General features: G+C 49.8%; 4 protein-coding genes across 4 annotated transcripts in view; 3 read left to right on the top strand and 1 right to left on the bottom strand.

Moving 5' to 3' along the window:
* EPUS_08156 (uncharacterized protein) overlaps window positions 1–201 on the top strand; it is a gene marked incomplete at both ends in the record, with an annotated part of 2,596 nt that extends 2,395 nt beyond the window's left edge. The window contains one exon of the mRNA XM_007804935.1: window positions 196–201. Coding sequence (XP_007803126.1) covers window positions 196–201 — 6 coding nt within the window. The remainder of the gene's footprint in view (window positions 1–195) is intronic.
* Window positions 202–871: 670 nt separating this feature from the next.
* EPUS_08155 (uncharacterized protein) lies at window positions 872–2,716 on the bottom strand (the record flags this gene model as incomplete). The annotated part of the gene is made up of 3 exons (XM_007804934.1): window positions 872–1,267; window positions 1,327–2,140; window positions 2,676–2,716. 3 exons carry the CDS (start codon window positions 2,714–2,716, stop codon window positions 872–874), a joined length of 1,251 nt encoding a protein of 416 aa, XP_007803125.1.
* A 316-nt stretch (window positions 2,717–3,032) lies between these two features.
* On the top strand, window positions 3,033–5,918 carry EPUS_08154 (uncharacterized protein; the record flags this gene model as incomplete). Its single annotated transcript, XM_007804933.1, has 2 exons — window positions 3,033–5,343; window positions 5,395–5,918. 2 exons carry the CDS (start codon window positions 3,033–3,035, stop codon window positions 5,916–5,918), a joined length of 2,835 nt encoding a protein of 944 aa, XP_007803124.1.
* Window positions 5,919–9,591: 3,673 nt separating this feature from the next.
* EPUS_08153 (uncharacterized protein) lies at window positions 9,592–10,895 on the top strand (the record flags this gene model as incomplete). The annotated part of the gene is made up of 2 exons (XM_007804932.1): window positions 9,592–10,114; window positions 10,177–10,895. 2 exons carry the CDS (start codon window positions 9,592–9,594, stop codon window positions 10,893–10,895), a joined length of 1,242 nt encoding a protein of 413 aa, XP_007803123.1.
* Between the last annotated feature and the right edge of the window lie 1,039 nt (window positions 10,896–11,934).

Below are 11,934 nucleotides of genomic sequence, written 5' to 3'. Positions count from 1 at the left end.
GAAGGAGAGGGGAAGGAGAGGGAGGGGAGGGAGGGAGAGATTGGTTGGCGTGTGCCCGGTCTGTACAGATTGTTTTTGTTTGAATAGAAAGGAAAATTGAACGTTTGAGACAAGGAGCTCCCTTGGCTTTTCCCTAAGGCTTGACGGTGACTTGAAGGCCGCTTGTAGCTGAGATTCAGCATGCTGACTCAGCAGTGCTAGGCATCGACCACCTCAGATATTTCCTTACCAATCTATCACCTTCCAGCACACTCACACTCACACCGACACCTACACCAACACCAACCTACCTTGAGACTCCATCTTCGCAGCAAAGAGCGCAAATCAACACACTTTCAAATCCTTCTCCCCAACCAACCTCAATTCCCTTGATCTACCCCCCACCCAAAAACCAGCAAAGCCCCCGCGCCCCAATGTCGCGCCACCACCCAGACCTGGTCATGTGCCGCAAGCTGGCAGGCACCAACATCGGGCGGCTGTGCGACAAGTGCGACGGCAAGTGCCCCGTGTGCGACTCGTACGTGCGGCCGACGACGCTGACGCGCATCTGCGACGAGTGCTCGTTCGGCAACTACCAGAACAAGTGCGTTGTGTGCGGCGGCGAGGGCATCAGCGACGCCTTCTACTGCTTCGAGTGCACGCGCCTCGAGAAGGACCGCGATGGCTGTCCGAAGATTGTGAATCTGGGGAGCTCGAGGACCGATTTGTTTTATCAGAAGAAGGGGGGGAGGGGGGCGGGGGGGCATTGAGAGGTGGATTTACTGGGTTGGGGTGGGAGATTGGAGGAGTGGCTTGTCTAGTTGATGGTCTGGTCTATGGTTTGGATACGGGGAAGAGCTGAGCAGGACAGAGAATGAAGAGTCAATGAGCGTCACCTCTTGCCCGGTCTTCTGGGTCTAGCAAATCCTGCTTTGAGCGCAACGGAGCCGCCGTCGTCCGCAGCAGCACTACCAGCAGCGGCCGTTTCCTCCCTCAGCCTCTCCTCACCCATCTCATCTGGCGAACCGATCTCGATACGTTTGCTCACCTCCACCCCTTCATCTCGTGCCACGTGCACTACACTTCCTCGCATACTGGCATACAGCATGCGCTCTCGGATCGTCGGTGAAGCGGGACAGCAGTAGATGAAGATGATGGATGTCGAGGACGGATAGTGATAGAAGGTGTATGAAGGGCTGTCGGCCGGAATTTTCGGTGCAAGATCGGCCGGTGAGACATCAGTGGATGAGGAAGAGAGGATGAGTATTTCGGTGGCGAGGTCGATGGACTGGGGAAGTAACACAGTCAGAACCGGGATGTCAATAGCGAACCAGTTGCTCGTCTTACCAGCTGCACAAGCATGCCCCCTCCTCCTTCAGTTTGAACAGCCCTGGCCATCTCTGCTAAAGCTTGCTTTGCTGCATCATCCATCTTCGCCTTGAATCCCAGCGTTTTAACTCCGTTACCGCTAGCACCACCACCACCACCACCGCTAGTCCCTAAGATATCCCTGCCTTTAGTCCCTCCATACCTCTCTTCATCTTCCGCCCTCCTCACCCCTCTCAATTCTTTCTCCTCCTTCGTGTATGGCCCCTCCTCATCCCCTCCCGCATCCTCGTCCCGATCTCGGTCCTTCCATTCCTGTGGGTCCAGCACCTCCCTCCTCTCTGTGAGGAAGAGATTGCGTCCTTCAAACCTCTCCCTCCCCAACTCCCTGATCAGCGTCGTCCTCGTACTGGCAAACAGCGTCTTTGCCCGCACGGGGGCATCGCTCGGTACATATGTGACCACGGTCAAGGCACCAGCATCGCCTGCCCCTCCCTCCTCTAGGCTCCGCCGCAGGATGATATACTTGGGCGTTTTGGGCTGAACGTGGGGTTGGAGGCTGGGGAGGGAAGACTCGAAGGAGTCATTCTCGAAAGGGAGCGCTGGGAGCGGGGTGAGGGACTCGGAGGTGATGGTGATGGGCAGGGCAAAGAGGGCGCCGTCGCGGAGGAAGGTGGTGAAGGCGTCGTGGAGCTCGGTCGAGGCTGGAGAATATGGCTTTAGCTTGATGGTTGCAGCGGTCAAGATATTGAGCAGGGGTCTTGCCTGTGATTCCGGACTGCATGATGGTATCGCAGAGGTGAGGGGACTTCTAGATGGATTGGAGCTGAGAAGGCTGTGGGTGTTAGAGGTGCCAGTTTAGGTTGTCTGCTCGTCTACTCCGGAGTCCCCAGTCAAATGGATACAGGCCCTCCGAATGACTCTTTCATAGCTCGGGATGGTATTGCAGTCAAAATCTATATTTCCCCGCCCAAGTCTATCAAGGGACCGACTCGTACGTAGTACGGAGTACACAATGAGAGAGCGACTAGGGAGCAGTCTGCGTACCCGCCTGCAAGTGGGGCCCCCAGGGGCTCCACCCATTGGGCCACGGCTAGGTACTACGTAAGCAGATGAGAACGCTAGGCTATATGTAAGTTAGTTAGTAAATACTTGTCTTGCCTGCAATCCAATCAGTCATCCATCATCCGTTATCCTCCGTCCTTCATCCTTCATCCTGTCTGACCATCGCTACTATTACGCATGCAAAAAGGTCGAGCCATTCACAACTGGACAGCGCATGTGCCCGCCATGCAGCCTGTTTCCATTTTCATCTATCCGTCGATGGGGCCGCTTGTCGTGAAGATCAGAGCAAAGCATCTCAGATTCACGCATCTTTGATGAAGAACTGTTCTTCTGAATCAATGATCATGATTACTCACCTTCTTTCTTTTCTATTTGGGCCAGTCTTACAATTGTTTAATTAAAAGATATAAATCTGGATCAGTGACAACTATCAATAATTTTGGCACCCAGCTCCGGTCCTCCGGTCCTTCGGGTCCCCTTAAGAGAGTACCACTAAGACAATATATTCAAGTGATCTTACAGCTACGCAAAAGTATCTATGATAGTACATTTTTACACTGAACCCTACTAAAACGACGACTATGTTCCCTTTCCTTACCCGCTATTAACGCCAGTACCGGTAAGCTCGAGCCTGCGAGTCGTGTAAACGCAATTGCTATGATATGGACCATCTCACATGGAGGAACGACCTGGGTCGACCTCGACCTACTGTGCCGTATCTGTTAGACGATGACACCACTATCTGCAGCGAGTTGGACCAGCTCAGCGCCTGGCCGGCATTGATGGACTGGGACCTGGATCCCAATTTACCGCTACTGGAATCCGCACGGCGGTGCCAGGCATGGCTATTCTTCGGATTCGTTCGCATCTTGTCTGATGATGTTGGACAGCCTTTCAATATCGACCACTTCATCAAAGATTCGGACCCTCGTAGACTCGTTGATTCAAGTTACCTCAAGAAAACCTTTTCTTGCGCTCGACGGAGACTGCTCAGATCTGGTTCACTCTCAGACCTTGGAAAGACCGTACTTGCCGAACTGATTCAGACATTGCGTATATCACGTAAATGGATTATGAGTCTCTCTTACCGATGCGATGAAAATGGCACTGACTGCAATCCTTGGAACTGCGACTTTTGCTCTGTGTTCTTGTCAACATTACTGCTTTTCGATTACTTCTGCGAAACACTTGCTGAAGGACTTGAAGAGACTTCTCATGAAGTAGAAAGAGCACAGCATCTGATACCTTCTCACCGACGGCTTTCACGCAGCCTAGCTGCAGGCCTACGACTCATGGGCCGCTGTCCAACCGTTCTGGAAAGGACCAAACTATCTTCACTAAACACGTACCGACTTCTCGGCATTCCTGTCTGCAAGGCTTACTCACACCCCGATTGTCATGACCGCTATTGCTCAGCATTCAACATTGATAGCGATACTTATGTCATGCAGCACACCACTTCGTGCGGTAACCGAGCATGCTCGGTGATGCGCATTGATTACACGAGATTACATGAATTGGTGCGGAACGATCGCCTATCGCTGATTCATAGCAAGCTGGCGTCCAACGGTGTACTTGTGATCGAAATTATTGACGGAACTTCGAAGACAAACTACGCCGCTATCTCTCATGTCTGGGCAGGTGGACTAGGCAACTTTCACGAAAATGCTTTGTATTCGTGCCAGCTCTACGATATGCACCGCAATCTCAGTACCCGCAGCGTCCTCGGCCACATCAGAACTAGTCAATCATCTTACTACTGGCTTGATTCGCTCTGCATACCTGTGCACGACGATTCCTTGAAAACGAAAGCCATCTATATGATGTCACGTATCTATGCTGGAGCAAAGTCTGTTCTGGTCATCGATCCTGAACTCCGAGACCTGAGGGCTACAGATCTTGAGCCCAGAGAATTCGATCTTGCATTGTTTTGTTCGCCTTGGATGGCAAGGAGCTGGACTTTGCACGAAGGCGCTCTTGCTGTAGATATCAAATTGAAGTTTGCAGACGGGGTCTTCGGCTATGAAAGACTGGTCCCCAAGCACAGTCTTTGCAAGCGCACTACAATTCAGGGTTTGTGGAAGAGAGAGGTAGATCAAGTCGAGCCAAAACCCATGTCGGAGATGTTTGCCGTGGATCCTTGTTTTAAATTCCTTGACACGACTTTGATGCCGCGGCATGAGAAATTTATCAGGGTCTGGAATGAGCTTTGTCATCGAAGTTCCAAGAAGACCGAAGATATTGCTGCAATTCTGGCAACGTTCGTTGATTGCAACGCAGGAGAGGTCTTGCAACTTGCGAGCCACCAAAGAATGCATGCACTGCTCAGAACACAGCCTATTCTACCAACATCTATACTGTTCACTCCAATGGACTCATCGCCAAAGGAATGGTGCCCCAAGTTCCCCACGTCCAAGGACGACTTCAATCTGCTCAGCCCGGATATGGGTACGCTTGAATCGACAGACTCATGCCACTTCCGACTGACAGAAATACATCATGTGGAACTTCTCTATTGCCACCAGCCTATCCTAGTATGTGGCGAAATCGGCCTTCATGATACTCGCGAGTCCTGGTCCTACTACATTAAATTTGCCGATTCGAGTTCGAAGGTTCATGAAACAACTATGGTCAATGTGCTTTTCTTATTCCAGAATCCTATAATTGCCGGAAGCGGACCATGCAATGGCACCGGTATTTGCTTTATTGCTCTTCGTGATGATGATGAAGGCCTACACGTGGAGTTTGCCAAAACTTTCCAATGGAAACGTGCCAGGCCTCTACAATCGCATTCTGACTCTCAAGCTCCGGACAATACAGGCGGTATAAAGGCCGCTGAGCTTCTTGCAACTTGTGAACACCTACCAGGAGCTAGTGGTCCTGATTTTGTCGACAAATCCAGACGTTTCCGGGTGGTGAGTCCCATATCATCTTCTGATATTCATCCACGTCATCCTCTTGTTATTGACATGGGTAAGTGATCAGCTGAGGACGAATCAAAGTTTGCGCTGATCCTCCCACCAGGTATGGCGGACTGGCCAACTCTGAATTGGTCTCGCTCGAAATTCTTTCCTTTCATGGAAACCAGCGCCCGGCTTGCCCAGGCACTATATATGTTCATGCCGCTGGCACTGCTAATGTGTTTCTGGAACGGCATTATGACAATGCTCTATGCATGCGTAGCAGGGCTGTCAGTTGGCCCCAAGGCATGCATCGAGACCATCTTGTCTGGTGTCTTCGTCTTCCTCATTCGACTCTGCCTTGCTAATCTGGAATACAAATACACACACAAAATTGTCAATAAACAGCTGCAACGGAAGTGGGCTTTAAGCTTCTATACGTTCGAGCCCACTGACCGCACAGGCCATGTCAATACGCTGCTCCCAACAAACGGCATGGAAACCATTCTCCTCTGCTCTATCTATGCGATTTTTCTCATCCCTGGCGTTGCCTTCACAGTAAAAGATTCCATCTCCACCTTCCCTTGCCTCAACCCAAAACGCGACGGCTACATTGGCTCCACAATATTGGGCCTGATCAGCATTTGAGTCATCAACCTATGTGGGAATGTAAGGAAAGCATTCCCTATTTTAGAACAATTATTCAAGTCAATGTTCTTCGAGTTCCTTTTTCGAGTCGCCGTCATCGCTGCCTCTTGGGTCCAGTCCCGCTGGCTAAATGGCTCATCAGATTCTTCGACTCAAGCAGATCGGCCTGAACGGAGAGACAGCGAACGCTCGAGAGCACTTGCCGGCGTCCGCTCGCTATGGCTTCTTATTGGTCTTATGATTCTTGGAGGCTTTGTGGCAGCATACGTAACATTCGGAGTTGTTGCGATGGTATTGGTAGATCCTTCTACTTATAAGAAACTTCTAAAGACTTCACCCTCTTTCAGGATACTATCGTCCGTCTTCTTCTTCGGAGCCATTTTCTGGACGGTGTCGAACGTCTTGTTCTTCGGCTATCTCGCGCTACGGGCGGGGCTTTCTGGTCGTGATCCTCTGGGGGCCTTCGGCTTTGGGTGGAACCTTATATACAGATTTAGTAGGTGGAGGCGGGAGCGTTTGCAAAGAGTAGCTGGTGACGAGATTAGGCTTGACTAAGGCACTAGGAAAAGTTCAGATGGTGTGAGAATCACTTTTCCAAATGCCGGTACGAACGATGTAGCATGTTGTAGTACTCGCTAGGGCTTGCCTAGGAGCCAGATTGATTAAAATGAAGGGATTAAACCTAGCCCGAGACGCCGCAGTTGAGATTGCATGTCCTTCTCATCAACTCGGGGATCTTGCTCACTTTATGTTTGCCATCGCCAATGGCCTTCGAGTTCTCCCGTTGTCTTGCCCTCGTTGACCACTTTCACAGCCGATAAGCTCCACCAGCTTCGGGATTCTGGGCGTGCCATAGCCTGCAAAACGAGCTAGAATCAATCGGGCTTGCTAGGCATCTTCCAAAATCACACCAGTGACAGTGGGGGCCCCCTTCTTCCTGCTTTCGGACTGCATGGAATGAATGGAAAGGCGCTCGAGGTGACGATCATGTCGACAGGGTATCCATCAAATCAAATAAACCAAATCTCGACCCCCATTTGATTTGCTTACCTAATCCCAGAGGTTGATTTGATTTGATTTGACTCATTTGTCAAATGGAGTCAAATGTTAGTAAGTAAATATTTTGAAACAACCCTGAATATTTCAAAATAATTTACTTTTCCGCCAAGACCTCTATTTGACTAACTTGTTAAATCTAAAGTCCTGATTTGATTTGATGAAAGCACGGATTTGATTTATTTGCCAAGCATTTGATTTGGTTTATTTGACGCAATTTGATTCAAATGGACACCCTGCATGATGTCGATGGTCGATACAACACAAATACCCTCGCTGCTCTAGTAAAAAACTTAGTAGACCAATCGGACTTGGTCTGCCGGACCTGAATCCGGAGGATTTCGTCGTGGCTGAAGAGCCTTGAGCACGTTGAGGAGCTTTCGGGAGAAATGATGTGGTACTAATTGCTTTACGTATCTATTGGTATCTGCCTACTATGTACGACGAGGAGTTGGTTCATTCCTATGACTGTATGCTTCGGGAGCTGCTGCTGCTGCTGCTCTGGTTTGTCCATAACTAAATCCACAAGTATCTAAACATAAATGACAGAAAACCCTCTATTATTCACTAGCTATAGACCTGTTTGAGCATTGATTGGAACTTATTCTTCTGTTTCCCAAATTCAAAATATGACTGACCCAGTAGATGAAGTTTTGTCATGAAAGAAGTCGTATTTGATCCAAGAAAAAGATTCGATGTCTGTGAGATCGATTTGAAAGAATCAAAAGAAGAAGCTCAGCTGCAGGGTTGGTATCGAGATCATGTATGCTAGATCCATCGTACGGCCCTCTTGTAGCTGTTTGAGCAGTCGAAGCAGCAGCAGCTCCGAAGCATTCGCAACGCCCTTTTGCAACAGAATTATTGTTAATGATCAGATTCAATTTGGATTTTGGCCGGGAGACGGCGCGCGCGGTGGGCAAGAAGATATTCTGCTCATCCATCGTTCACATGGGCTCAGCCGTCCCCCCCGAGAAGTCTTTTGTTTCTCTTTTCCAAAACTACCGCCTCGTTCCCTGCTGTTCTGATGCCCGCCCCCTGCCTACTAGTCCCTTACGATCAGCGGCCAGGGGACCCAACCCGACAGCCACATGTGCATGTGTATGTGCGGGGCACAATGTGCATTAGATAGTATCATGTTCATGCTACTTGTCGCGACATGCAGTTGGAGAAAGGAGAAGGGATTTTGTGGGAAAGACTACTATGAGGAGCGGGATGTCGGTGTTGGTGTCTCGGTGATCGGTGAGTCGGTGAGTCGGCGAGAAGAGGCTAGGGGGGTCTCGTAATTTGCTTTAAGGCCGGCTAAGTAAGGTACCTGGTATAGATTTTTGTTTCGGCCCCCGCCTTCCCCCCCAAAAAGAGGGAAGTGTTTCATGTTGGGCCAAAGGACCGCGGCGACAATTGGGCCGAGTTCTGCTACCTGGAGTTCAGTTCACCCTCTGCGCTGCGGTACATCTATTACTATTTGTGTGTTTCTCCGGCGGCGCTTTGGCTGCTGAGAAAACTAAAAGGTGTCTGCGGATATATACTACGTACAGAGTAGCTATGCTCGAGAGAAGTCAGATGAATGATTTGACTCATCAGAATGAATACACACAGAATAAGCTTGCCTAGTCGGTTATGAAAAGTATATCTACTAATTAGGTTCGAAACCCCAAAACCGCTGTCCTTTTGGTGGAGTGGTTGATGCGTCCCTTTTCTATGTGGGCTTGGACGATGACTAAATCAATGCTGTGAGACAATGTCTGCTTAGTCAACGTCTAGCGCATTCGAGCGCATTTCGAGCATGGCATGTGTGGCGCAACCCACTAAGCCCGTCTGGGAGACGGAGGCAGGGGCAAGCTTTCACAGTGACAAATTATAAGAACGTGTCCCGGTGATAAGAACTAGCTGCTCTTAGCACCGGATGTAACGGTACTTGAGGCCCCCTTCCTGTTCCCTTCCTGTTCCCTTCCCGTTCCCGGGGTGGTTTCAGCTAACATTAGCACATTTTGTTGCTCGCTATGAGCCTACTAATGCAAGCAAGCACCATCCCGACTACTGGGTGAGCCCTATCGCGTTGAGACACGTCAAAACATCCAAATATCTTTAGGGCATCGTTGGGAGCCATGGGACATTGGGGTCTGTTGGTGGTCGTGGTCTCCGCCCACCCTGTTCTCCCTTTTGGTAGTTCTGTTTTGTTTTATTCCATCTCCCATTCACTGGATGCACAAGCCACATCAAAGGCCTGTCATGGCCTGTCATGGCCTGTCAGACCCACGTTTCGACGGACTAGTCCGTCGGCACTTACCACGTGCAAAGCCCCCACCAGATCGGTGACAGCCCCATAAGGTCAGCTACCTCTCACGACTTGCTGCACCATAGCACCAAGCAGGCTTCCAAAGGATGTATAAAGACCATCACCCCTCGTGCTGAGGAAAAGTCAGCAGGCAGCTCTTGCAAGACGCATGTTGATACCGTATCCAAACATCCTTATTCTCCATTCTTCTTGTCATCAGGCCCACCTACCCCTCTCCACGAAAACACTTCGTTACCCATGCACCCAATTCGAAACTACCTCGCTGTTGGACTCGCACGCTCATACCTTCAAGGGCCTTTTCCATTATCGAAGACTCCTTGAATGTGGACCCTCACTCGCTTCCATCATTTCATCATTGTCCTTGGTTTTCTATTCTTTCTCCTCGAACCGACTTCTGCACAGGCCGCAGGTGGAAACGGACTTGACAGGTTCTGTGCCAACGATAACGATGTGATCAACGGGACGTCCACAACCTGGTCCGCCCTGGCCGAAGAAGGAATCCTCTCGCTCTCGGAATCTTACCTGCGACCAGACGAACAGGCATTGCTGCCATGGATATACACCGTCATTGTCTTCATTTTCCACCTTCCGACCGTCATCATTCGAGTCGTTCGGTGGGAGAACATCCAGCTTCTCTGTCTGATCGTTACATTTTCAACGAACGTCATCTACACACTCGCATACGTGTCGACCAAGTTTGAACCAGAAAACATTCTAGTATGGACACCTATAATGTTGGTCATTGATTGCGGCAGCATGTCTCAGGTCTTGTTCCTGGTCAACGAAGGGCGCCTCGTATGGCTGCGATTTTGCTGCCAAATTGGTAGAATGGAAACCGATGATGGTAAGTTCCATCCTAATACGCTCCTATTGAAATGCGTGAGCCACTTCTAACCCTACTTGCAGCTCTGTCTCGAGCTCGAAACGAAGAGAATCTCCGTTTCGAGAAACAAGGCGTAGATCCCCTTTCAGACGAACAGCTCCGCGAACTCGTCAACCAACCGTTGTGGAAAGACACTCGAGTTGCCGTGGCCGTTACCGCGGCACTCTTCCTCTTGCACGTTTTGGTGCTCCAGATTCTAGGGCTCTATCACGCCTGCAAGGGCTCGCAAGCATCAGAGCCTCCCAAAGTTCGCTGGTGTAGTCCAATCTTCCAGCCGTTTGGGTTGGTAGTCCGGGACGGGGAATGCAACCTCTACGAGATCGACCAAAGCTTCAGGAAGGGGATCGGCTGCATTGCCCTTCCTGGCATTTGGCAGCAGCGGTGGCTACGTGGCACCGTCATCGGTACCGCGTTCAGCATCGCATGCGAGGTAACGGACATCTTGATTCTCTCCATCGTGGCCTCGGATTGGAAACCTCTGGGCGTCAAGATGCGGCGGCCTTGGTTTACCATGTTCACCGGCATCGCAGTGTTGCTGGTCACGCTGGTTTTTGGCAAGCTCTACGCCGACGACCTGCCTCCGGGCATTACCCACAAGGTCTGGTTGGTGAGCAAGTCGGTAACGCCGAAACTGTACTCGGCGCAGTTGGAGAGTGCTGGACTTCGGGGAGCTATCATTGGATGGAGCGATGGATTGTTTCACAGCTGGCGCTTCGATTACTTTGGACCGAGTCAGTATTAATGGAGTTACTTGCATGGATCTTGCTGTTTAGCGCAGAGCATGCTGAGACTATGGACTGTTCCTAGAATTTTTAATTCTTTTTTTTCTTTAAAATTAAATAATTATATTTATTGTACTCCGTAACGTTTTTCGAAATAAGAGGTCTCATTGTGTAGAACGGCAGGAGCGCTCATTGGCCGCGTTTCGTACGCATTATCCCTGTGTTTTTCTTGCTTTCGATTGGTCAGTTTCTGCTGCAATTTCTGAGCTAATCTTCGCTGTGCCGTACAGCAAACTTGTACTTATTTCTGCGCCCTGCGCACCTTTTTTTTGAACGAACAGAGCCATTTCTTCTACCTGCTGCACGTCTATCTTTTATGCTACAACGTTGATGGAAATACTTTTAGTGCTAAGACGATGTCAGATGTCTTTACGAAGACACGTATTATGAATGCTGTGGCCCTGGCATTACATGCCTCAAAGAAGTCATTTGGAAGGAGATAGTGACAGTACCTAAGCACACCTTTACCCCCGTAACTCCTGGCCTTTGGATGTTGAAATGCCTTACCCACTCAGACTTTAAGCCCCCAAGCACAGCTATCATTAGCCCAACGATTCTAGGGCTTAATTGAGATTTTGGTGGAAGGTGTCAAGGATGCCAAGGCGATGGCATTTTTACCTACAAGGCTGTTACGACCAACGGTTTGTTGTTTTAGTCATAGGCTTTAGAAAATGCTAGTTAAATTGGACGATCAAAAAGAACTCCGGTGCATAATCAAAAACATAAAAATATTTGAGCGATGCCTGATTTGAAAAGACCTGTCACTGGTTAAGAATCCTACTTAGACGGCTTCTCAGAGCAGCCTATTCTGACAGGGCTGATACAGAAACCATTAAGACTTGCTCATCGTTGAAACAGCCGATACAACAGTCCGAGCATTTTCATCCGTGGAGCGCACCTACATAGTACAACCAGTGCTAAGATTGGTGCCGACGTTGCAGACTAACTACAGCCCTTTCCTGCATCTTGCCTGACAGCTTTTCAAAGCGTCGAAGCTGT

Source organism: Endocarpon pusillum (assembly GCF_000464535.1).
Source record: "Endocarpon pusillum Z07020 unplaced genomic scaffold scaffold3698, whole genome shotgun sequence".
Taxonomy (NCBI): Eukaryota; Fungi; Ascomycota; class Eurotiomycetes; order Verrucariales; family Verrucariaceae; genus Endocarpon; species Endocarpon pusillum.
The sequence above is the reverse complement of the archived record's forward strand: the minus strand, read 5'-3'. Positions and strand labels throughout refer to the sequence as shown.